Genomic DNA, 26699 nt, shown 5'->3' on the forward strand with positions numbered 1-26699 from the left:
GATGCCAGGAGAACGCTGCCTGCCCGATTGCATAGTGCCAACTGTACATTTTGGTGGAGGAAGAATAATGGTCTGGGGCTGTTTTTCAAAGTTCAAGCTAGGCCCCTTAGTTCCAGTGAAGGGAAACGTTAACGCTACAGCATACAAAGACATTCTAGACTATTCTGTGCTTCCAATTTTGTGGCAACAGTTTGAGGAAGGCCCTTTCCTGTTTCAGCCTGACAATGCCCCTGTGCAAAGAGAGGTCCATACAGAAATGGTTTGTCGAGATCGGTGTGGAAGAACTTGACTGGCCTTTACAGAGCCCTGACCTCAATCCCATCGAACACCTTAATGATGAATTAGAACGCTGACTGCAAGCCAGGCTAATCGCTCGACCTCCCTAATGCTCTTATTGCTGCACGGAAGCAAGTCCCACAGCAATGTTCCAACATCTAGTGGAAAGCCTTCCCTGAAGGCAGTGATAGCAGTAAAGGGGGGACCAACTCCATATTAATGCCAATGATTTTGGAATGAGATGTTTGACAAGCAAGTGTCACGGTGTTCACATACTTTGGTAATGTAGTGTATTTTATATAATTGTAAATATGACATCAAAATGTTGGAAATCAGATTTTCCATAGCTGATCTTTCATTGTCTGCAAACGTAGTATGAGCATGTGCTACGACGCAATTAGACAATAACAACCGCCAATTCACTCTGTAGAACACCAGGCAGAATCAACTAGGAAATAATCGTGTAATGCGAGCGCCCACGTCCTGGGGTTGTGGATGCGAGGAATAAAATATTTGGGACAAGGAAATGGGGTAAGTGTATTGTGTGCCCAGCATAACAAACTAAGCTTTTAGTGCCACCTTGTGGCTCCGTTCTGGAATTTACAGTACTTGCTGGAATTACGTATTTTCTCTAGGCAGAATACTGCCCAGGGGAGAACAATATGTATTGGTGTGTCAGCACCTTCCGCACCTGGAACAAGTCGTATATATTACGTGTCCAGTTGTACAATAATCATATCGTGATATCGTGAAATTGAATGGAAAATGTACACAAAGGTTCAAATCCATGGGAATATGAAGTGAGCTATATCAGGTGAGCCATATCATGTTATTATGGGGTTGTTGAATGTAACAAAATGTATATTTTCATATAGGCCTATTCAACTGAACAGCTGTCTATTTCAGAATGACGTCATTCATTCAAAGAAAAATATGCATTGTCAGTGTAAAAGATAGCTCCATTCATTCAATCTACTGTAGCTTATTGTTATGATTCATTCCGTTTTCCCTGTGCTTTGTTTCTGTGTGAACTTGTAACTCAGCTTTATTGAAAAGTGCATAGCCAGCACTTCATTCAAAGCTTTATTCCTTATTTCTGTAAAGTGCACACACGTTTATTTAACAGATTGTACAATTTCGTCGAATACGGCTTTCTAATATATATTTTGAGAAAATTGGGCTAATTGTGTCAATATTTGATTGTCAGAAGCGCGTTTAGAACGACGCAGAACTAGTCCCGCTTCCTTTATTCTAAGAACTCCTCTTCCGTAAAAGTCCCCTCCCTCCACTCGCGGTTCACCGCTCATGCATGTCTATGGAGGCCAGCAGACTCGTATTGAGGCCCACTCTTATTTTGGCAGCGAGAATCAGTTTCGTACAATGCTTAGTCATGGTGAGTTACAGCTTTCCCCCGTTCCTATGTGGCGCACAGACAGCGATGGAACTATTCAGCTATGTGAGTCTATTTTACTATTAAGAAAGCAGATCACGATTGATTTTGAAGATATATAATATTAGTGATTTTGTTGCGAGAATGTTAATGAATGATGTTTCCCATTCCAATCGGCAACCTTTTTTTCCCCACGAATCGAGTCGACACCAATAATGCCAGGCAGTTACTGACAGCGAAGCTAATTTTGATTGTCTGACAATGTTTTTCACAGCGTTTGCTTTTAATAGCCGTGGTGTTTTGTTGCTATAGCCTAATAGTACATCGACTGGTTGCCTAATGGTCATATTTGTTGTGAACGAGTAGTGAAGTATTAACGTCCGTGCATGCCAACACTTCAATGTGTTTAGCTATAACAGTTACAAGTGTGACTCACCAAGCAAGCTAAATGTATCACTGTAGCCTATTTGATGGGAAATCGCCATCCCTTTGTCTGAAATCTGTAGCAAAATCATATGGTGCTATATAATTGCGCGGTAAGCACTTTCTTTATGTCCGTTTACATAAGGGACTCTTGACTTCTGGGTCATGTTTTGGTACACGCAGTTCCGTAATTTGCTCCCTCATCACAGTCAGTTACAGTCCACGATAAGATGAGTCATTGGCGAAGGCGCATTGCCAGTCCCTATCAATCTTGTTTGAAATAAGCCTTCGTTCTTAATACAGGTGGGCATTGTTTCAGATAGTTTAGGAAAGGTTAGGCTACCGGTAGTCGATCGGTTTGTCGTTCGTCTAGTGTCAATATATATCCAAATGTGCAATGTCTGTCTAAATTAATTATTTAGGAAGCGCGAGAAAGTTATGGGATCGAGTTACTAGTGTAACTCCGATTAAGCAACAATACAGATTTCCCCAGACAATCCAGCAATTTTGTAGTCTACTTTGTTGCATGTGCGTATCTCTCATGTCGTACATCAAATTGAAACCTATTATCGTTCTCTGTGAAGTAACGTTATCGTATTTGGCGCGGATAAAGTGACTACTTTAGGCCGGGGACTGTAGGCCCGTTGAGGGATATCTGTAGTGTAAATCCCAGTAATATGGATATCTTCCATACAGGGTTCCAGCGTGATCTGCCCAGAAGTGTGTAGCCGTACATTGACTACGAGGGCAATTTCTAATTTACAAAGCTGGTCCCATGAATTGCAAAGAGTTATGGGATATTAGAACCCCGTTGTCTTAACATTGTAATCTTCAACCTACACGTTAACTAGCTGGCTAGATGTTTTTGTTGTCTTGCATTAGCTTCAATTGCAATTTTTCACCAACCTTATGATCTGCTTCAGACCGCTTGCGTTCTGCCTAAGCAGCGAAGCTACTATGCTTGAGCTGGTCCCATGGTTGATTCAGAGCGGTAGACCCTTTGCATTATTGTGACTCCATTGTCTTAACCTTCCTATCTTAAACCTAAGCATGGGTACACTCAACATGTGACAATTAGTGGAGGCTCCTCAGAGGAGTGAATTTCATAAAAATAGAGAAACATTAAAGGTAACCTTTTTTAGATAACACTAAATATATTCACGAAAATGGATTAAAACACAAGGTTTTGCAATGAAGGTCGACAGTAGCCTCAAAAGCACACTGTAGAGTAGCGCCATGGTGTAACCGGAGGACAGCTAGTTTCCGTCCTCCTCTGGGTACATTGACTTCAATACAAAACCTAGGAGACTTATGGTTCTCACCCCCTTCCATAGATTTACACAGTAACAACTTCAGGTTGGAGGACCTCATCCGATCAGAGCTCTTGAAGCATGAACTGACTTGTTGTCCACCAAATCAAAGGATCAGATAATTAATCTGATACTGGAAGCATAAACTACAGCTAGCTAACACTGCAGTGCATAAAATGTGGTGAGTAGTTGACTCAAAGAGAAAGACAATAGTTTAACAGTTTTGAACAAATTCATTTCTTAAAAAAATGAATAAGCAAGCGAGAGCTAGCTATATTTTGTTGTATTTTCTCCACTTTCACTTACTTAGTTAGCGAATGCATCTAGATAGTTTAGCCTACTCAAGCACACAGCTCAAACAGAGAGTGATGCCATGGTAGCTAGCAGGCTATGGCTATCCAACACTGGAACGTTTTTCCAAGTCAAGGTAAGCTTTTGGTTTGATTAATTTATTGCCACTGGAGCCGGCAGGTGTAACTTCTAAACTGCTTGCTGACTGTACTGCATGATTTGTAGCGATTAATATGCGTTAGTTCTAGTAGCTATGTTGTTTATGAGTATGATGTTCGCTAATATGATGACAAAGATGTAAGCTGTGTGTAGTGGTTATGATGGTTTGGTTGGGAAAGGTTTTTTCACCTGGTCACAGACTGCTGATGTGTTGTGCACTGAAGTCCACAAACAAAGGGGGAAAATTGAGAGGAGGAGAGCGCAAAGATGTGAGAAGGAATTAACAAGCAAAGTGATCATGCTGATTGTATGTGGCTCCTTTGAAAGTGAACTGTGTTTGCGTGTGATCAGGGGTGCATTCATTCTGCCGATTCTGTTGAAAAACTTTTCTTAAACAGAAGCAAACGAAATGGGGATAAACACCTGAATTTCTCCAATAGAAACTCATTTGCAACTGTTGGAGTAATTATTACACCCTAAATCAGCAAGATGCAGGCAAGAGAGTGCAGGCTGTATAGAATGTCAATGTCTGTAACCTTGATTATTCCAATTTTTCTCTCGACTACGTTGTAAACTTTAATTCATAGGCTAGTGTGTAGCAACCTCATGATGGGTATAGGGACAATTTGAGTATTGTGTAGTAACCTAAACCTATCAATGTTATATTGAGCTGGGTGAATGTGAATGACAGTCATCCAATATGCTGTAATAGAAATAAGGCTATGCTCATAAAAAAAAAATGTGTCCTCCCTCATCATAAATGGCACTGACAGCCACTGCTGCCAGTCCACCCATTATGACTTGAATGTGGACGCCCGTTCTATTCATTCTATTTCTATGGTACCACCACAAGTCATGGGACTGATATTAGCTTTTTCTGCGCATAATGTTCAAATCATTTATTTATAAGTGACTTTGTTGAGCTTCACAATCAATTTGAGATATTTTCCCATGATGTGAATGGGATTTGTGCCACAAATACTAAAATGTGGAACCAGTGCCAGGGAAACTAAACTGAAAGCATGAATTCATGTCATAACTTGTCCATAGACTGCTTACAGGGTAAGGAAACCATTGTCATTTTATAATTTGGGTCAACTAACCCTTTAATGATTTCCCTTGTACCTATTGCTGCGTTCTCGTGCTAGTCGGATCAAAGAAACTGACATTTCCAACTTGTTAACTGCTTGAACGCGGCACGTGTATAACTACAACCAGTTAGCAAGTCGGACATTGTGGAGTTTCCTAGTTCCAACTAGCACGTGAACAGGGCGCATGTTTGTTCTTTTTAACTGCAGGCTTTTCTTTGGGTGCTGAAATCTGTCGTTTTTTGATTAAAAATGTCATTTTATGTGACGTCTGTCAAATTGCACCCCTTAATCGACCGTTTTTCAATGGAGTAGGAAGTTACGACTTCAAGTGTGCACCACAACACGATACTTTTATAAATATCCATTCTTTAGCGCTTACTGTGTACCTGTGCTTGTCCTGATTGTTATAGAGTTGTCAGTTGAATTTGGAATGCATATTTTGATAAAATTGCATTCAATACGTCCTCTTCCAAAACTGAAAGTCTGTCCTGCCATGATGGGCTGCACCTTATCAGTTAACAAATAGCTCCCTTGGCAGGGTTCATGTAAAATGCTACTTTTATAAATAAAATACAGATTTGAGTATTTCACTCAGTATTTTTGTTAAACAGAAAACCCAAACATATGGCAGCAGATCCACAAGGTCTGCCATGGAGGTGACTTAAGGAAAAGCACCTTTAGTAAATCCGCTTTCTCTGTGAGAGCTTCCCATGTCTGGAATACACTGCCATCAGACACACAACTGCACCACCTATCACACTTTCACAAAACGTATGAATACATGGCTAACGGTCAATCAGATTTGTGATCATAATCCCTAGATGTGTATTGCTACTTTCCATGTTGTCTGTAGCTTGTGAGGTGTTGCTTTTATGAATTTTGCCTTGCTGCTTTTTGTTCAATGTTGCTCTGCATGTATGCTATGTCTTGCTTGTCCTATGTTGCTCTGCATGTATGCTATGTCTTGCTTGTCCTATGTTGCTCTGCATGTATGCTATGTCTTGCTTGTCCTATGTTGCTCTGCGTGTGCTCACTGCTCAATGATTGTCTATATTGTAATTGTTTTTTTTTTTTTTATTAAATTTTTTTTAACCCCCTTTTTCTCCCCAATTTCGTAGTATCCAATTGTTGTAGTAGCTACTATCTTGTCTCATCGCTACAACTCCCGTACGGGCTCGGGAGAGACGAAGGTTGAAAGTCATGCGTCCTCCGATACACAACCAACCAAGCCGCTGCTTCTTTAACACATTTAACACACATCCAACCCGGAAGCCAGCCGCACCAATGCGCCGGAGGAAACACCGTGCACCTGGCCACCTTGGTTAGCGTACACTGCGCCCAGCCCGCCACAGGAGTCGCTGGTGCGCGATGAGACAAGGACACCCCTACCGACCAAGCCCTCCCTAACCCGGGCGACGCTAGGCCAATTGTGCGTCGCCCCACGGACCTCCCGGTCGCGGCCGGTTACGACAGAGCCTGGGCGCGAACCCAGGGACTCTGATGGCACAGTTGGCGCTGCAGTACAGCGCCCTTAACCACTGCGCCACCCGGGAGGCCGTAATTGTTTTTAATAACCTGCCCAGGGACTGCGGTTGAAAATTTGCCGGCTGGCTAAAACCGGCACTTTTACTGAAACCTTGATAACTGTGCACTGTCCCTGTAAAAATAAAATAAACTCACTCGATAGTAAACCAAGAAAAGCTTGCAGCTACACAGAACAAACATAGGTACAAGGAAACAATTAAAGAATTGACCATTTTACAAGTATCGACCTGATAGTGACTCGATGTAGTTGGAGGTAGCCTAGAGTCCACCTACACTCGTCGCAACTCAACTCCATCGAGATGTACACTGAGTGTACAAAACATCAAGAGCACCTGCTCTTTCCATGACAGATGGACCAGGTGAAAACTATGATCCCGTATTGATGCTGCTTGTTAAATCCACTTCAGTCAGTGTAGATGAAGGTTAAAGACCAGAAGGATTTTTAAGCCTTGAGACAATTGAGACATGGATTGTGTATGTGTGACATTCAGAGGGTGAATGGGCAATACCAAATATTTAAGTGCCTTTGAACAGGGTATGGTAGTAGGTTTGTGTCATGAACTGCAACCCTGTTGGGTTTTTCACGCTCAAGTTTCCCGTGTGTATTAAGAATGGTCCACCACCCAAAGGACATCCAGCCAACTTGACTCCAATGCTTCTCATAGTTTTGTCAACATGGGCCAGCATCCTGTAGAATCCATGTTTCCACAAATTACGGCTGTTCTGAGGGCAAAAGGGCAAATCAATATTAAGGTGTTCTTAATGTGTTGTGCACTCGGCGTATATATCATCGTTGAGTAAACTCCGCTAGTTGAGGGGGTGAGTTCTTCCATGATGAGTACACTATGTGAGTTGTCAGAGTGAGTGTTGAGCAACAGGCTACTATTAAACTGTGACATATCTTTCTCAAGGAACTGTGAGGAATAGGCCTTCCATGAGATTTCACACAACAGACACACAATATAGGTCTACTTACCACTAGGCCTACTACTGCTGCTGTGTAGCCTACATCTAGGTAGAACTCCTACATCTCCTCGTTAAGCTAGAACTCCTACATCTCCTCATTAAGCTATATTTCCTAGTTAAGCCAGAACTCCTACATCTCCTCGTTAAGCTATATTTCCTAGTTAAGCTAGAACTCCTACATCTCCTCGTTAAGCTATATTTCCTAGTTAAGCCAGAACTTCTACATCTCCTCGTTAAGCTATATTTCCTCGTTAAGCTAGAACTCCTACATCTCCTCGTTAAGCTATATTTCCTAGTTAAGCCAGAACTTCTACATCTCCTCGTTAAGCTATATTTCCTCGTTAAGCTAGAACTCCTACATCTCCTCGTTAAGCTATATTTCCTCGTTAAGCTAGAACTCCTACATCTCCTCGTTAAGCTATATTTCCTAGTTAAGCTAGAACTCCTACATCTCCTCGTTAAGCTATAATGGGTAACTATACATTCCTGCAATGCAGTGCCTTTTCTTACCCCAGGAAGTATCACTTCTTCTTTAGTGTAAAATGTAGAATCCAAAAGGATTTAAATATAAGGTCAGGTGTCCTTTTACCTTAAATATGGATATTGAAACTGAATTTGAATGCATTTGGAACTGTTTTCTTAGTGGATGTAGGTGTTTTGCCATATCTCTGGGTGTTATTCATCAACTTCCACAATAAATCTAGATAATTAATATTTTTTTTATAGTCCTAGTTAAATTCTCTCAACAATGTTTTTTTTCATGATTATTGTATTTTATTAAAGATTGTCTGTGTATCCCTGATATCCCCTTTTCACCCCGTCAGTTTGTTGTAATTCTCCATTTAAGAAAACAACCCCTTCATTTATTTGGTGAGAAAACAACAGCGCAAAGCTAAATAAATATAAACACTCACTTGGATCTATTTGTCCATGTTTCATGTTAGTCTGTATGTTCAACTCAAATGTCCACCCTGTTAAAATATGTTTGATGTAGAAGTAATTTAAGCTCAATCTTGCTCACTCACAGTGCGATGGCTAATTTAGGCTCAACATTTCCACCCTGTTAGGATTATGCTCCTAACCGGTTAAAAAATAATAATAATTAAGTGCCTGAGCTTGACCAATATGTTTATCTGAAAGTCAAAAGTCCTTTTTCTGAACTTTTTTCTAAAGTTACAAGGTCCAAAAGGCACTGCATTGTAGGAACGACCCAACTTGACTTTAGTTAGGCCAACACACTGTAATAATATATCAGACAGTGTCCAATGTAAGCATTGTCTTCATTACAGAGAATGGTCCAACCACATAATATTAGTCTAATCTTGGTTTCACTTCAGTGAGTTGTACAGGATTTCATGTGATATAGAGGGAGGGTAGTAGAATTACCTAGATAGAGCTGTAGGTAGGCAGACCATACAACTAAGGCTGCGCCCAAATGGCACCCTGTTCCCTACACTTTTAGGAAAAAAATGGTTCCAAAAGGTTAATTCAGCTGTCCCCATAAGATAACCTGTTTTTGGTTCCAGGTAGAACACTTTTGGTTCCAAGTATAACCGTTTTGGGTTCCATGTAGAACCCTTTCCACAGAGGGCAATACATGGAACCCAACATGGGTTCTTCAAAGTGTTCTCTTATGGGGACAGTCGAAGAACCCTTTTATGTTCTAGGTGGCACCTTCTTTTCTAAGAGTTTACATAGTGCACTACTACTAGAGTCCTATAAGCCCTGGTCAAATGTAGTGCATTATATAGGGAATAGGGTGCCATTTGGGAGGCATGTAGAACAGGTAGGCCAGAACTTGTCCTCCAGCCCTTCAGTTCAGCCAGTCACTTCTCTTATCTGCTTGTACAGGTAATCATTATGTGCAAAACGTAAAATTGCAGTTATGTTACCCACTCAGGCCAGAGCAGCTGCAATAACACGATAACAATTGTTGCTGAGTAACTATGACTCTATAGTGACTTTTTTTTGTATTGGCCTAGTTGTGAACGGACAGGCTTAACACCTGTATAGCCTGTAGCTTACTTATTCGTGTGTGTGTGTGTGAGGTTATTTTCCTACTCTCCACTGCTGTAGCCAGATTGGTCACAGGACAGTCCAGGGAAGAAAAAAAACACTCAGTCACGATGACTAATTCAATTCTGGCCTAATTTAAGTCACTCACTCCGTCTTCCTCAGTAGGAAAGTACGTCACTCGGATCAGACTCGACTAGTGGTTGGGCTATCTTACCCACTCCCCGCCAGAGCTGGGTTCAGACTCTTTTACAAACCTTTCAAATACGCTGAGCATTTGCTCTAGTCTGCCTGAAGAGCCAGATGGGTGGGGTTTGCACTTTTGAGACGTCTCTATTGGTTCCATTGCCGCAGGTACGCTCAATCAAGCATAGATGCAATATTTGAAATTATTTCTAATGGTATTTGAACCCAGGTCTGGGGAGGGACTCTGCATTCCCTTGTGTGGAATCTGTGGAGACACCCAAGCTCTCCTAGAGCTGTGATGTTGTCTAAAAGCACATTGACTCTAGTCACAGTGACTAAGAGAAACTGTGACCCCTCCCAAGAGGATCCATGGGTGTGACTGTATCCTCTTTGATTACCTTAAAGGTATATCTATCTATGTTGTGTATCTCTTTCTGTTCTAGGACACTTTTGTTCTGACTGGAGTGATTGAGGTTGGATGGCTTCGGAATGTTATTTAGCTGAGTCATTCGCTTGTCGTAGAACATACTAAATCACTCTCGAAAATGAAAGTTCTATCTCCAGACTCTCTGTTTTGATCAGACATGGAAATCAGTGCTAAAAACAAATTAAAGGAAGATGGTGAACAAGCTATGAAGGTAAGATACTGACATTTTGGTGCAGGTACAGCCAACTAGCGTAAAAATATTATTTAAATATTGTCAGTACGATATATCATCAAAATGTATATCCCGATATGAAAATGTATTGATTTCTTTCCCCCATCACTATTAGATAAACCCTGTCCACCCTAACACCTAACTGTCCTGTCTTTTCTCTCTTCTCTTCTAGTTGCCAACGGCGCCCAGACCTTCCCAGTAAATACAACAGTGCAATTTGAGATTCCAGAGCGGGGCGACTTCTGGGAAAGCTTCTAGAGTGGAGCAACTGATCAACCAAACTAAACTGAGCTCCCCCCCTCATTCCTGAATCCTCAGGGCTGCTAGCTTACGCTGACGACATTTTTGGCACCTGCTCTTTTTTTTTCTCCCTCTACAGAGTTTTAGGAGTTTCCACCCCTCTACTACCCTATCCTTGTCCCTCTTCTACCCAACTCCTGGCAGAAGTGTAGCTCCATGAGCTAAGTCCTGATTTATAATTATGACCACCATTGAAGATACAGTAGTATATCAGTGTCTGTTTTTTGGGCCTCGGAGCGAAAAAGGAAAACGCAAGTAGTTGGACTTGAGAGAAGATGTCAGAGTACTAGACACATCTGTCTGTTTTTCTGACTGTTGCAGACTCTCTTTTGTTCAGAAAGTTCCCCTTTAGGAGAAAAACATATCAACAAGCGGACGTGAATAACAGTCATTTCCCTACTGCGTCTTTTCGGACTCGCTGCATACCTCCTGCCAAAAAGACCATACATCTTGCTGTTCCTTTAATTAAAAGAGAAAGAGAAGAGAAGTTTACTCAAGGGCAGGTGGGAGAGAATCTAGAACACTGATGTCATAAATCGTGGTGGATTACGATTGGCCTGGTTATAACATACATAACCATGACTGGCAATTCATGTAGAAGAAGTCTTTTTTTTGTTGTTTTACAATAGCACCTGAATGTGCACTCTGGCTGGGCTTGTGTAATAAGTAAGACTGTACGAAAAACTCTTATAGACACAATGGCTGGAATTGAAGAATAAGAAGTAAGGGATAAGAAAACCGTCTTTCGGACCTTTCTAAGAAAGCCGATTTAGTACTCTCTGAACTCTACAGTCACAGACATACATTCAACCAAAAAAACAACAGAGGCCCTGGGAAAAGGGTCGTAGCCTTCCACAATCCCTCAAAAGCTCCTCCAGTTTTCAACATTTCCCTAGTGTCTCCTTGCCCCTCAGTGAGCAAGGATGTCCGGCAGCAGTCACTCCCAGCACTGTTCTTAGTTGTTGTCACAGCTTCAACAGAAGCACCAGGAAGGATCCTTCGTCAGTCAGGATGTCTAATGAGTGCCCGACGGAGTGCAAGGCGGTGGTGACGCCGTCGACGCGCAACGGCCACCGCGTCTTCAGCTACACGCTGGAGAGCCACACGGCGGCCGCCTTCGCCATCATGAACGAGCTACGGCTGGACGGCCAGCTGTGCGATGTGACGCTTCGTGTGTGCTACAACGACCTGGAGGCCGTGGACTTCGTGGCACACAAGGTGTGTAGCATTGTGTCCATAACGGTTATGCTGTGGATGAAGTCGGGTGTAGCGGTAACGCTCCTGACTTCGGACTACTCGTGCCCCCTTGGCCATAGGGGGGTCTGTGCCCTTCTCTTCTAGTCCTCATGCTTTGTCTATCCCCAGATTGGTTTCTGTCTGTGAAACTCCCCCCAAAAATGTCAGGGGAAAAATTATGTTTGGCACTCCGATCTTTAAAGCTCCAATGCAGCTGTTTTTTTATTTATTTATCTCAAATCGTTTCTGGGTAACAATTAAGGACCTTACTGGGATTGTTTCAATTAAAATGGTCAAAAATAAACAATAGCAAAGAGCAATTTCTCAAGCAAGAATTTTGATAGGACTGTCTGGGAGTGTTCTGAATGGGGAGGGGAAAACTGATACATCTGATATGTTTGAGATATCAAGCTGACAGTTCACGTCTACAGGTGGTGCTGGCATCGTCCTCTCCGGTCTTCAGAGCCATGTTCACCAACGGCCTGAAGGAGTGTGGGATGGAGGTGGTGCCCATCGAGGGCATACACCCCCGGGTGAGTGTTACAACACATTTTATAAGACTTGCCACGGGCATGTAATAAACCTTTCTAGCTGTTGGCCTAAAGTAAAGTGTTAACCAATTTTATAGAAACCAACTGCGTTTTCATGTGAGTAATAGTAGTGAAGACTGGGTAGATGAGGGAGACCTGCGTAAGTAGGAGGGTGGGAAGGCTGCCTTTCATCCAGGCGTGTCGGTAGAGCTGACTTTTAGAAGTCCCAGTTGTAATTATCCACGTTGCATTCAAGATAGGAAGGCAGTCACTCCACGTTTTCCTACGAGGGGCCAAAGACTGACTCCATAAGAAAGACAGTTGTATTTCAGTGGTAAAAATATGCCCTCGCACACACACACACACACACCTGCTTTTATCGCTGGCTTCTTTGTTCCAGCTGGTGCGTACAACCCCACTGAGTTATCTCCGAGAGATCGTAATCATGCCGCTGCCTTTAGACACGCAGACACACCAAGCTCACAGAGAGTGCAGGATTAGCTATGTTGACTAATGAGGGAACTGATAAACCAGCAGCTCTCTGACTGCTCTCTGTCATAGGCTAACTCAGAACTGTGCCATAGGCTAACTCAGAACTGTGCCATAGGCTAACTCAGAACTGTGTCATAGGCTAACTCAGAACTGTGCCACACTGCCACGGCTTTGATAGTATTTATTGTGTTACTATTTTTATTTGCGAATTGTCTTACTTTTTAACTGCATTGTTGGGAAAGGGCTCGTAACTAAGCATTTCACGGTGAAGTCTACACTTGTTGTATTCAGCACGTGACAAATACAATTTGATTCGATCGGTTTTATTTGATTGTGTAGTTCCTCAGTACTGAGGCAGATTGTGTCAGTCTGGAACCTCATGCAACAATAATGATGTAATTGAATCAACCCCTTTCTGTCTTCCTGTCTCTTCTAACTGTTCTAACTACTCTCGTCTCATTCTCTCTCACCTGCCCTCCACTCTCTTTTCCATCTGTCCCATCTCTTCTCTCCATCTCCAATCTTTTCTCTTCCTTTCTCTCTCTGCAAATCCCTCCTTCTCTCTCTCCACATCCCCCCCCCTCTCTCTCAGGTGATGGGCAGGCTGATAGAGTTTGCCTACACGGCCAGCATCTCTGTTGGGGAGAAGTGTGTGATCCACGTCATGAACGGCGCCGTCATGTACCAGATCGACAGCGTGGTTAAGGCCTGCTGCGACTTCCTGGTTACGCAGCTGGACCCTAGCAACGCCATCGGCATAGCCAGCTTCGCCGAGCAGATCAGCTGCACGGAGCTCCATCAGAAAGCTCGGGAATATATCTACATGAACTTCAGCCAGGTATGTGGTGTAGATACTGTCTTCTGCAAATATCTACTTCCCCAGGGTTGGAGGTAGTTTCGCAAGCCAAAGCTAACAAGCATGTTATGACCTCTAATATCCTTCATACTGGACACAGAGACATAAAATTCTATCCACGAGTTCATCTGACTCTGGGGAAGTAAATAACAAGCTTCATCACTTTAACCCCCTCACAACTGATTCAGGATCAGCTTTGCCTAACCTCGTTCTTTGGGTTTTGCGATTCTCCAAACCATAGAGAGAGAATCCCTTTAAACTCATGAGGGGAGTGAACAAGTACACACTTCGGAGAGAGTGATAGTCTCTTTTCTCCCCCCGAGTTGGAAAAGTCCAGTATCCAGAGCATGCTCACTGTTGATGGTACGAAGTGTTTCACCATGACACTTTGCTCCTTGACCTTTCGATATGCCCTATGGGTTCCCCCAGGAAATAACCACGTCGCCTGACTCCGATCAGTTGAAATAATTCAAGTGGATACTGTGCGTCTCTCCTTATCTTCATTTGATATGGATGAGTCATTCAGTCAACATTATCGTTAGTGTCACCGTCACCGTCAGGCCATTCAGCTGCTAAACAGATGAATGGCTTTTCTCAGATCTGTAGTCTCTTCCTGTAATTGGTGTCTTTGAAAAGTCAGAGTCCGTTTCCTCAACTGACTTGCTGTGTTTAGTTAAGGGAAACGTCAAGGCTTTGCTGGGGTGGAGCACCACCACCTGCACCACAGCGTGTCATCACTGTGCAAATAGTCTCAGCTGTTACTGTGCACCATCTTCGTTTCTTTTCTTTCTTTGGCCCTTGAACCCTCAATATGAATAATCCTACTATTGTGTGGTAGTGGGTTAGGTGAGTGTGTGTTGGGTTAGTTTTGTGTGTGGGCTCATGGGGGTTTACCTGTATGTTCAATGTACAGGCAGTCCGTCTGCATGACTTCACAGGGAGTCAGACTGAAACTGTAACCATGGAAGAGCTGGTTGGCTGGCTGGTTAACAGGAAGAGATGTCTCCTATATATTCTTCAAAGATCACTGATTGTCTCTCTCTCACACACACACACACACACACACACACACACACACACACTTCCACAACCAAAAGAATGATCATGAGTCATAATAAGATGAATACCAAAGGTGTGATTCAGCCTCCTTCTCCTCCTTCTCACCTTTAGGTGGCGACCCAGGAGGAGTTCTTCAACCTCTCCCAATGCCAGCTGGTCACTCTCATCAGCCGCGACGAACTCAACGTGCGCTGTGAGTCGGTGGTCTTTCAGGCTTGTGTGGCGTGGGTCCGGTACGACCGGGAGAACCGGCGGCCCTACGTCCAGGCCCTGCTCCAGGCCGTGCGGTGCCACTCCCTCACCCCACACTTCCTCCAAGCCCAGCTGCAGTCTCTGGAGTGGGACGACCAGTGTAAAGACTACCTGGCTCAGATCTTCCAGGACCTCACCCTCCACAAGCCCACCAAGGTGAGATTGGTATTCTGGGTAATAAAACCTGTTTACAGTTGAAGTTCTAAAGCCTCACCCTCCATTGTTTCTGATGTGCATCAATGGCCTTGCTGCTGTATCTAGCACTTAACGTCCAATACTGATGCCAAGAACCCTGATTAAATCAAGTTTTAAAAAATCTACAAAGCCGGCCTCCCGAGTGGCGCAGCGGTCTAAGGCACTGCATCGCAGTGCTTGAGGCGTCACTACAGACCCGGGTTCAATCCCAGGCTGTGTCACAACCGGCCGTGACAGGGAGTCCCATAGGGCGGCGCACAATTTGCCCAGCGTCGTCTAGGTTAGGGGAGGGTTTGGGTTTTACTTGGCTCATCGCTCTCTCCTTGTGGCGGGCCGGGCTCCTGCAGGCTGACATCAGTCGTAAGGTGAAAAGTGTTTCCTCCAACACATTGGTGAAGCTGACTTCCGGGTTAAGCGGGCGGGTGTTAAGGAGAGTGGTTTGACGGGTCATCGACCTTTCGCCTCTCCAGAGCCCGTTGGGCAGCGATGAGACAAGATTGGAATTGACATTGGGAGGGAAAAAAGGGGATATATAAATATATATATATTTCCAATGTATTTGTCTCCAAGGTAATCTCCTGATGGATCAATTGATTGATACATTTATGTGGTCCTCCTAGGTGATCTCGTGCCGCACGCCCAAAGTGCCCCAGCTCATCTACACGGCAGGGGGATACTTCCGTCAGTCCCTGTCCTATCTGGAAGCCTACAACCCCTGTACTGGGGCCTGGCTGAGGCTAGCTGACCTTCAGGTCCCCCGGAGTGGCCTGGCTGCCGTGGTCATCTCTGGGCTGTTCTACGCTGTCGGAGGAAGGAACAACGCTCCTGACGGGAATATGGACTCCAACACGTTGGATTGTTATAATCCCATGAACAACTGCTGGTTGCCTTGTGCTCCCATGAGTGTACCCAGGAACAGGATAGGAGTGGGGGTGATTGACGGGATGATCTATGCTGTCGGAGGGTCGCATGGATGTATTCATCATAACAGCGTGGAGAGGTTCGTAGAACTGAGATCTGATTGGGAGGTTTGATGAAGGGAGCGGGAGTTGCGTTTTTGTGTCCTTAGGTTGGGGTTATGATTGGTTAGGTATGTAGGATTGGAACAGTGCCCTTTGCGCCATAGGACTTGCTCTTTTCTGCACGGAGCAAAGTGATGTTATACAAGGAAGTAAACTCAGCAAAAAAAGAAACGTCCCTTTTTCAGGACCCTGTCTTTCAAAGATCATTTGTAAAAATCCAAGTAACTTCACAGATCTTCATTGTAAAAGGTTTAAACACTGTTTCCCATGCTTGTTCAATGAACCATAAACAATTCATGAACATGCACATGTGGAACGGTCGTTAAGACACTAACAGCTCACAGACGGAAGGCAATTAATTTCACAGTTATGAAAACGTAGGACATTAAAGAGGCCTTTCTACTGACTGAAAAACACCAGAAGAAAGATGCCCAGGGTCCCTGCTCATCTGCGTGAATGTGCCTTAGGCATGCCGCAAGGAGGCATGAGGACTGCAGATGTGGCCAGGGCAATACATTGCAATGTCCGTACTGTGAAACGCCTAAGACAGCGCTACAGGGAGACAGGACGGACAGCTGATCATCCTCCCAGTGGCAGACCACGTGTAACAACACCTGCACAGGATCGGTACATCCGAACATCACACCTGCGGGACAGGTACATGATGGCAACAACAACTGCCTGAGTTACACCAGGAATGCACAATCCCTCCATCAGTGCTCAGACTGTCTGCAATAGGCTGAGAGAGGCTGGACTGAGGGCTTGTAGAGCTGTTTTAAGGCAGGTCCTCACCAGACACCAATGTCGCATATGGGCACAAACCCACCGTTGCTGGACCAGACAGGACTATCAAAAAGTGCTCTTCACTGACAAGTCGCGGTTTTGTCTCACCAGGGGTGATGGTTGGAATCGTGTTTATCGTCGAAGGAATGAGCGTTACACCGAGGCCTGTATTCTGGAGCGGGATCGATTTGGAGGTGGAGGGTCCGTCATGGTCTGGGGCGGTGTGTCGCAGCATCATCGGACTGAGCTTGTTGTCATTGCAGGCAATCTCAACTCTGTGCGTTTAAGGGAAGACATCCTCCTCCCTCAAGTGGTACCCTTCCTGTAGGCTCATCCTGACATGACCCTCAGCATGACAATGTCACCAGCCATACTGCTCATTCTGTGCATGATTTCCTGCAAGACAGGAATGTCATCGTAGGCCATGGCCAACGAAGAGCCCGGATCTCAACCTCATTGAGCACATCTGGGACATGTTGGATCGGAGGGTGAGGGCTAGGGCCCCCCCCCAGAAATGTTTGGGAACTTACAGGTGCCTTGGTGGAAGATTGGGGTAACATCTCACAGCAAGAACTGGAAAACCTGGTGCAGTCCATGTGGAGGAGATGCACTGCAGTATTTAATGCAGCTGGTGGCCAAACCAGATACTGACTGTTACCCCCCTCCCCTCCCCCCTTTGTTCACGGACACATTATTACATTAGTCACATGTTTGTGGAACCTGTTCAGTTAATGTCTCAGTTGTTGAATCTTGGTATGTTCATACAAACATTTACACATGTTAAGTTTGCTGAAAACAAACGCAGTTGACAGTGAGAGGACTTATTTTTTTGCTGTGTTTATATACAGTATATATTTTTTTTTATCTCAAGGAAAGTATTTGTTGTTTGTGCCTAAAAATAAACCAGGAAGAAATGATTTTGTCACGATTTTCCAACCTCACACTAAATATAGTCCAGTTGGTTGATTTTGTGGGCGTGTCTCTATCCTGCCCCGCAGGTTTTGTCGGTGTGTTTGACTGACTGTGTCTGTCTCTCCCCTCCTCAGGTATGACCCAGACAGGGACCAGTGGCACCTGGTGGCCCCCATGTTGACACGGCGTATCGGGGTGGGCGTGGCGGTCATCAACCGGCTGCTGTACGCGGTGGGCGGGTTCGACGGCACACACCGCCTCTCCTCCTCAGAGTGTTATAACCCAGAGAGGGATGAGTGGAAGAGCATGGCTGCCATGAACACTGTGCGCTCTGGGGCAGGTGAGGAACAAAGGGACAGAATGTACGCTCTGATTCTCTACCCTTCTCTCGACACATGTACTTACACGCCCCTTAAGGCACGGACAGGAATGTGGTGGAAACTCTCCAGCCATGCTTGCACAAATCCAATGTTTTCAAATCGATTTTAAATGCACTTTCCTGGGTAAATGGTGGAGATTCAGAGTGAAACCTGCGTGTAGGCCTAAAGTCCCACCTGTGTCAAGAAGGCCCTTCTAATAATGAACTTTGACCCATATCAGGTGTGTGTGCGCTGGGGAACCGTATCTACGTGATGGGGGGCTACGACGGCACCAACCAGCTGAACACAGTGGAGCGCTACGACGTTGAGACTGACACCTGGAGCTTTGCAGCCTCCATGAGGCACCGGCGCTCCGCCCTGGGGGTCACCGCGCACCATGGGAAGATCTATGTACTGGGTGGGTATTGTAAAAGCAGGTTCTACTGCAACAATGCTTTAGCGTAGTTATGAGTCATTTGCTTCGGGGGCAAGAATTCTTTCTTTGAACACCATAAACAAAGCCCCGGAGTCCTCCCCAAATACCCATTTTGTATTTGCTAATACATTATGACAGAATCAACCCCCATAGGATGTGCAGTATTTAGTACCACAGTGTTTAGGTCTCATTTAGTTTTCCAGTGTCGAAGTGACAGAGAGAAGCATATCTTATTGTTTTTATTTATTGATTTATTTTGTTGAATTTTTATTTATTTTTTACCATTTGTCGAGAGACCTATCTGGTGGTGTCTCACGGAATTGCAGGACTGATTATTGGCAAGTCAGTTTATAATTGTCAGCTAGCTCCATTTGAATGATACAGCAGCAACACCTGGTCAACAGCATCGACTTTTAGGCCTCCTGCTCCGGCTCCTAGAGGGAAGCGGTGTGAAGTGATGCAGAGGCTCTCCTCGTAGGGCACTTTTAGGCCTCCTGCTCCGGCTCCTAGAGGGAAGCGGTGTGAGGTGATGCAGAGGCTCTCCTCGTAGGGCGCTTTTAGGCCTCCTGCTCCTAGAGGGAAGCGGTGTGAGGTGATGCAGAGGCTCTCCTCGTAGGGCCCTTTTAGGCCTCCTGCTCCTAGAGGGAAGCGGTGTGAGGTGATGCAGAGGCTCTCCTCGTAGGGCGCTTTTAGGCCTCCTGCTCCGGCTCCTAGAGGGAAGCGGTGTGAGGTGATGCAGAGGCTCTCCTCGTAGGGCGCTTTTAGGCCTCTTGCTCCTAGAGGGAAGCGGTGTGAGGTGATGCAGAGGCTCTCCTCGTAGGGCGCTTTTAGGCCTCCTGCTCCTAGAGGGAAGCGGTGTGAGGTGATGCAGAGGCTCTCCTCGTAGGGCGCTTTTAGGCCTCCTGCTCCGGCTCCTAGAGGGAAGCGGTGTGAGGTGATGCAGAGGCTCTCCTCGTAGGGCGCTTTTAGGCCTCCTGCTCCTAGAGGGAAGCGGTGTGAGGTGATGCAGAGGCTCTCCTCGTAGGGCGCTTTTAGGCCTCCTGCTCCTAGAGGGAAGCGGTGTGAGGTGATGCAGAGGCTCTCCTCGTAGGGCGCTTTTAGGCCTCCTGCTCCGGCTCCTAGAGGGAAGCGGTGTGAGGTGATGCAGAGGCTCTCCTCGTAGGGCGCTTTTAGGCCTCCTGCTCCTAGAGGGAAGCGGTGTGAGGTGATGCAGAGGCTCTCCTCGTAGGACGCTTTTAGGCCTGCTCCTAGAGGGAAGCGGTGTGAGGTGATGCAGAGGCTCTCCTCGTAGGGCGCTTTTAGGCCTCCTGCTCCTAGAGGGAAGCGGTGTGAGGTGATGCAGAGGCTCTCCTCGTAGGACGCTTTTAGGCCTCCTGCTCCTAGAGGGAAGCGGTGTGAGGTGATGCAGAGGCTCTCCTCGTAGGGCGCTTTTAGGCCTCCTGCTCCGGCTCCTAGAGGGAAGCGGTGTGAGGTGATGCAGAGGCTCTCCTCGTAGGGCGCTTTTAGGCCTCCGGCTCCTAGAGGGAAGCGGTGTGAGGTGATGCAGAGGCTCTCCTCGTAGGGCGCTTTTAGGCCTGCTCCTAGAGGGAAGCGGTGTGAGGTGATGCAGAGGCTCTCCTCGTAGGGCGCTTTTAGGCCTCCTGCTCCGGCTCCTAGAGGGAAGCGGTGTGAGGTGATGCAGAGGCTCTCCTCGTAGGGCGCTTTTAGGCCTCTTGCTCCTAGAGGGAAGCGGTGTGAGGTGATGCAGAGGCTCTCCTCGTAGGGCGCTTTTAGGCCTCCTCCGGCTCCTAGAGGGAAGCGGTGTGAGGTGATGCAGAGGCTCTCCTCGTAGGGCGCTTTTAGGCCTCCTGCTCCGGCTCCTAGAGGGAAGCGGTGTGAGGTGATGCAGAGGCTCTCCTCGTAGGGCGCTTTTAGGCCTCCTGCTCCTAGAGGGAAGCGGTGTGAGGTGATGCAGAGGCTCTCCTCGTAGGGCGCTTTTAGGCCTCCTGCTCCGGCTCCTAGAGGGAAGCGGTGTGAGGTGATGCAGAGGCTCTCCTCGTAGGGCGCTTTTAGGCCTCCTGCTCCTAGAGGGAAGCGGTGTGAGGTGATGCAGAGGCTCTCCTCGTAGGACGCTTTTAGGCCTGCTCCTAGAGGGAAGCGGTGTGAGGTGATGCAGAGGCTCTCCTAGTAGGGCGCTTTTAGGCCTCCTGCTCCGGCTCCTAGAGGGAAGCGGTGTGAGGTGATGCAGAGGCTCTCCTCGTAGGGCGCTTTTAGGCCTCCTGCTCCTAGAGGGAAGCGGTGTGAGGTGATGCAGAGGCTCTCCTCGTAGGGCACTTTTAGGCCTCCTGCTCCGGCTCCTAGAGGGAAGCGGTGTGAGGTGATGCAGAGGCTCTCCTCGTAGGGCGCTTTTAGGCCTCCTGCTCCTAGAGGGAAGCAGTGTGAGGTGATGCAGAGGCTCTCCTCGTAGGGCACTTTTAGGCCTCCTGCTCCTAGAGGGAAGCGGTGTGAGGTGATGCAGAGGCTCTCCTCGTAGGGCACTTTTAGGCCTCCTGCTCCGGCTCCTAGAGGGAAGCGGTGTGAGGTGATGCAGAGGATCTCCTCGTAGGGCACTTTTAGGCCTCCTGCTCCGGCTCCTAGAGGGAAGCGGTGTGAGATGATGCAGAGGCTCGCCTCGCAGGGCGCTTTTAGGCCTCCGGCTCCTAGAGGGAAGCGGTGTGAGGTGATGCAGAGGCTCTCCTCGTAGGGCGCTTTTAGGCCTCCTGCTCCGGCTCCTAGAGGGAAGCGGTGTGAGGTGATGCAGAGGCTCTCCTCGTAGGGCACTTTTAGGCCTCCTGCTCCTAGAGGGAAGCGGTGTGAGGTGATGCAGAGGCTCTCCTCGTAGGGCGCTTTTAGGCCTCCTGCTCCTAGAGGGAAGCGGTGTGAGGTGATGCAGAGGCTCTCCTCGTAGGGCGCTTTTAGGCCTCCTGCTCCTAGAGGGAAGCGTGTGAGGTGATGCAGAGGCTCTCCTCGTAGGGCGCTTTTAGGCCTCCGGCTCCTAGAGGGAAGCGGTGTGAGGTGATGCAGAGGCTCTCCTCGTAGGGCACTTTTAGGCCTCCTGCTCCGGCTCCTAGAGGGAAGCGGTGTGAGGTGATGCAGAGGCTCGCCTCGTAGGGCGCTTTTAGGCCTCCTGCTCCTAGAGGGAAGCGGTGTGAGGTGATGCAGAGGCTCGCCTCGTAGGGCGCTTTTAGGCCTCCTGCTCCGGCTCTTAGAGGGAAGCGGTGTGAGGTGATGCAGAGGCTCTCCTCGTAGGGCACTTTTAGGCCTCCTGCTCCGGCTCCTAGAGGGAAGCGGTGTGAGGTGATGCAGAGGCTCTCCTCGTAGGGCGCTTTTAGGCCTCCTGCTCCTAGAGGGAAGCGGTGTGAGGTGATGCAGAGGCTCTCCTAGTAGGGCGCTTTTCAGGACTACTGCTGAGGTGTGGTGGTCTTATTTGCGCTTTTACAGTCCCCGAAGCATGACCCAGGTGGGTGCTACCAGCCTGATCTAGAGAGGAGGAGCTGTGAACATCGACAGACGAGGTACTTGATGAAGAGCTCCATGGCCTGTCTTGTCAGATGTCTCTACCTCCCTGCCTGGCTGTTCCATCAATGCTTCCTCCGGCCATAATACTACCTTTCTGAACTGCCCATGATGAAAGACCTTCGCCCAATAACTACCAGATCCTCCTACATTTTGTTGTGAAATTGTTTTGTTTTTAAAAGCAACTTTGTGATTCAACGTGTAATGAAAAGCACTATATAAAATGCATGTATTATTATTTACATTTGAGATACAATTCTCGATATGTTATAAGTGTTTTAAATCCCATCCTATGCCCTAAAGAGTGCTTCTCCTCTCCTCCTCCGTTCTACAGGAGGTTATGACGGGAACACGTTCCTGGACAGCGTGGAGTGTTATGACCCGGAGACGGACACGTGGTCGGAGGTGACCCGCATGATGTCGGGCCGCAGTGGCGTGGGCGTGGCCGTTACCATGGAGCCCTGCCAAAAGGACCTGGCCCAGTGTCTGAAGCATGAGAGGACGGAGGTCACTGGCGGTTGTGAGGGTGTTAGTTTGGGGTGTTCAGGGACAGGAGGGGACTCTGGATCGCACCATAACTCCAGACACGGTGCCTTCGGCAAGGGGACTTGAGTCGTACGCTCTCCACCATCCCTGGCTCAGTCCTCTTCAGTCTTCCATGGAAAAGCGCCCCCGCCTTGAATAGAAGACAGAAACACAGGTCTTCTGAAAAACACAAGATCGCAGAGGCCCTCCCTAGCCATGTTGGTTTCACACAACTTCAGTCAAATGTGACAAGTTGTTTAATGATAAATTGTATATAGTTTATGATCTAGCACGTCGATTCACTCACTGGTCCCGTGATAACAATGCAGATGGGCAAAGAAATAGGAGTTCTAGATTGTTTAATCTGTTCAAATCTACTTCTATGTGCTCCATCCCATACCACCACAGTAGCACTATAGCGCCCTCTTGGACCAATGTTTCCCTGGTCTACACCAAGAGGAGAAAGGGCTGTACAATATATTTGAAAGGCTACTAACTAACCTCTGTCTACTAAATTAGTAGTCACTTTTTTTCTATTTCAAGACCAGCCTGTGCAGATAAACCAAATATTTTGGGGAGGGGAAGAAATATACAAAATTGCATACCTTCAAACAACAAGAAAGTGTAAGACAAAGTACCTTTTGCTGAGAATTTTCCGGAACAGCAGTAAATGCAAACTTGTAGTGTATTCAAGGTTTAAAAAGGCTTCTAAAGTTTGAATTTTCCACTGAAAATTTTAGATTTGATTTTACCTAACGAAAAATGTATCAACCCTACACAAAAATGTCCCTTAATTATAATCCACATAATTCACATTTCCTGTTGCTGAAGGATTATTTTCCTACTGTAGCAAACTGGCTCAAATTAAAGATCCTACATCTGTAGTACTTTTGGCAAAGTCTGTGGACAAATGGGGAATTTGAGGGTTTTCCTTATATAAGTGCCATTACTATGCCTGCTGGCATGATTACCACCATCAGTATACAGACCACTCTCTGGTGGCAAGAAAGCACGTTGGTGCTTGGGCCAAGGGTTGGAGACTTAGCCTACAGTGGTCGAAGTAGGCCTAGAGAGCCCCAAGACTGAGTCTAGATACTATCGGCTCAGTAGCGTCGCAAACCAATCATAAAGAATTTATGGGACGGGAATGTACTGAAAAGTGTTTAGAGTAGGGAACTCACAAGGACCGCCCATAAGGACAAAAGAAGTGTCAACTAATTTTCAAACATTACACACAAATATATCTCCAATCTCCCCCCTGCGATTGCTTTTGGGTTTTAACACTCGTACACACATCTGCCCAAACCACGGGTCAAGTGACCATTGTTGTGCATTAAGTCACATTTGATAATGTCACTAAATGGGAAGATGAGGAGAAAAGGACTGAATCCCAAATGGCACCCTATTCCCTATGTCGTGCACTACTTTTGACCAGAGCCCTATGGGCCCTTATCAAGCGTAGTGCACTAAATATTTCCTAATGACTCGTACTGAATTGAATTCCGCTGCTCTCTCGATGGAGAAGGAATGTCAGTGGGCCGGAGCCTGCCAAAACTAAATTGGGAATAGAGTGCTATTTAGTACAGGCTACTTAAAGAAATGTATTTGTAACAGCGGTTTAATTAAACTACAAAGGATTTTTAAGTGATGTTTTGTACATTGATATTATATTCCAATGGAGTCTTGTACAGAAGAATTTAAGACCTGAGGTTTTTTATTTATTCATTTTGTCCTTTTTTTTCTTGTTTGCTTTGACTGACTACGACTTTGTATTACAATTGGACTCTGATATTGTTTTCCTGCTAATGAGAAGCATGCATTGTATTTAGGCATGCCTGTTGAATGCCTACATTTGTAAAGAAAGGTTGCCTCTTTTGAAAGGGACTTTTTTCCTCTTCTTAGTAGTTAAAGAAATAGAATATTTAAAGAAATGCTTTGTACATTTTTCAGCAAACAAACACTGTACAAAACACATTGTATATTAAAATATGTTTATTTTAACAGTGGCATGTTTCTTTGTCGAAATCCCAGTTCTGGGCTCATATTCACACAGTCTGATTTAGAAGTGCTGATTATAGGATACGTTTTTGCCTTTTCGATCAAAATGAAGAGGGTGATCTGAGCCTAGTTTAGCAATACTCAAATTAGCATTGAGAGAACGGCACTTGGATCCGGTTCGTTAGAACCATCGATGAACTTGGCCTTACGATACTTTCGGGAAACCGGGCCCTGATCGGGGAGTGTCTGCACAAAGACAGTACAGTACGAGGATGGGCAGAAACTGCTTCTCCAATAGAAATCCCCGATCACGCTCCTAGGCGATGTCATGGCGACTTTGGCTGGCTAAGATCATGCGCAGAGACACGTAATCGGTTCTAACGGTCGTCTCGCGTCAAATCAAAGGCATGCCTTCGATATATTGTTTTTGACGAAAATGAGAACTTGTCAGTTTGTCACTTTCAGGAGGTTAGTCATAACATGCTCAGCTACTTAAGACACTGTCTCGAATCTCGGTTGTGCCTTTCAGATTTCGAAAACGTTTACAACCAAGGAATACTTTTTCCACTTCTCTAATTGACTTCTCTAACGCCAAACTCCGGCATGGTCTGCTTCACAAGCGTTCCCAGAAGTCTCGCAATATTGCACCTCTGGGTTTAGAAACTCTGTGGTCTGCATCACGTTGCCACAAGATGGCGCCTAAACACAGATTTTCGTCATACCACCAGATGGCCACGATATCACAAGTTATTGATGATAACATTGATGATGTGGATTTTTGATTAAATTTGCAATATTAAAATAATAGTTAACATATTTTACTATTAAGGGTTTGTTTCATATTTGTTCAATATTATTTCTTATTTTATAATAGCTGTAGGCTGTAAACCAAGTAATTAATTGTAAGTACTGGCCATTCATGATGACTTGACATTTCACATTCCCTTGGTGAATCTGGCAGCGGAATGCAAAATAGGGACTGGGCTACAGTAGATTTAGATAAGTAGCCTAAACTCAACTCCATATACACTACATGACCAAAAGTATGGGGACACCTGCTCATCGAACATCTCATTCCAAAATCATGGGAATGGATATGAAGTTTGTACCCCCATTTGTTGCTACATCAGTCTCCACTCTTCTGGGAAGGCTTTCAGATGTTGGAACATTGCTGTTGGGACTTGCTTCCATTCAGCCACGAGCATTAGTGAGGTTCGACACTGATGTTGGGCAATTAGGCCGGGCTCGCACTCAGCGTTCCATTTCATCCCAATAGTGTTTGATGGGGTTGAGGCCAGTCAAGTTCTTCCACACAGATCTCGACAAACCATTTCTGTATGGACCTCGCTTTGTGCACGGGGGCGTTGTCATGCTGTAACAGGAAAGGGCCTTCCCTAAACTGTTGCCATAAAGTTGGAAGCACAGAATCATCTAGAATGTAATTGTATGCTGTAGCATTAAGATTTCCCTTCAGTGGAAGTAAAGGGCCTAACCCGAACCATGAAAAACAGCCCCGGACCATTATTCCTCATCCACCAAACTTTACAGTTAGCACTATGCTTTGGGGCAGGTAGCGTTCTCCTGGCATCTGCCAAAACCAGATTCGTCAGTAGTAATGCCAGATGTGGAAGTGTGATCACTCCAGAGAACACTGCTCAAGAGTCCATTGGAGGCAAGCTTTACACCACTCCAGTCGACGCTTGGCATTGCGCATGGTTATCTGCGTTATTGTTATTGGGTGCTGCAATCTATAGTTTTTGCAAAAAATAGCATTTTATGTGATGCCTGTCAAATTGCGCCGCGAACTCCAATAGAGTTCGAAGTTTGCCACTTCAAGCATGCACTGCCAGTCTTATGGATCATTTTATAAAGATACATTATTTAACGCTAACTGTGTACGT

The 26699-nt window shown here is 45.9% G+C and overlaps 1 protein-coding gene across 3 annotated transcripts; it reads left to right on the forward strand.

Moving 5' to 3' along the window:
• Positions 1–1621: 1621 nt before the first annotated feature.
• On the forward strand, positions 1622–24801 carry LOC139402008 (kelch-like ECH-associated protein 1B). Of its 3 annotated transcripts, XM_071146052.1 has the most exons (10): positions 1699–1732; positions 10094–10288; positions 10482–11827; positions 12277–12378; positions 13460–13705; positions 14894–15190; positions 15850–16229; positions 18081–18286; positions 18547–18723; positions 22610–24801. In XM_071146052.1, exons 3-10 carry the CDS (start codon positions 11621–11623, stop codon positions 22885–22887), a joined length of 1893 nt encoding a protein of 630 aa, XP_071002153.1. In that variant the 5' UTR covers positions 1699–1732; positions 10094–10288; positions 10482–11620; the 3' UTR covers positions 22888–24801. The 3 variants fall into 3 exon arrangements, with proteins under 3 accessions (XP_071002152.1, XP_071002153.1, XP_071002154.1); XM_071146051.1 differs by lacking the exon at positions 10094–10288 and having other exon boundaries at positions 1622–1732; XM_071146053.1 differs by lacking the exon at positions 1699–1732 and having other exon boundaries at positions 10064–10288.
• The last annotated feature ends 1898 nt before the right edge of the window (positions 24802–26699 follow it).

This window comes from Oncorhynchus clarkii, unplaced genomic scaffold (assembly GCF_045791955.1).
Source record: "Oncorhynchus clarkii lewisi isolate Uvic-CL-2024 unplaced genomic scaffold, UVic_Ocla_1.0 unplaced_contig_4448_pilon_pilon, whole genome shotgun sequence".
NCBI lineage: Eukaryota > Metazoa > Chordata > Actinopteri > Salmoniformes > Salmonidae > Oncorhynchus > Oncorhynchus clarkii.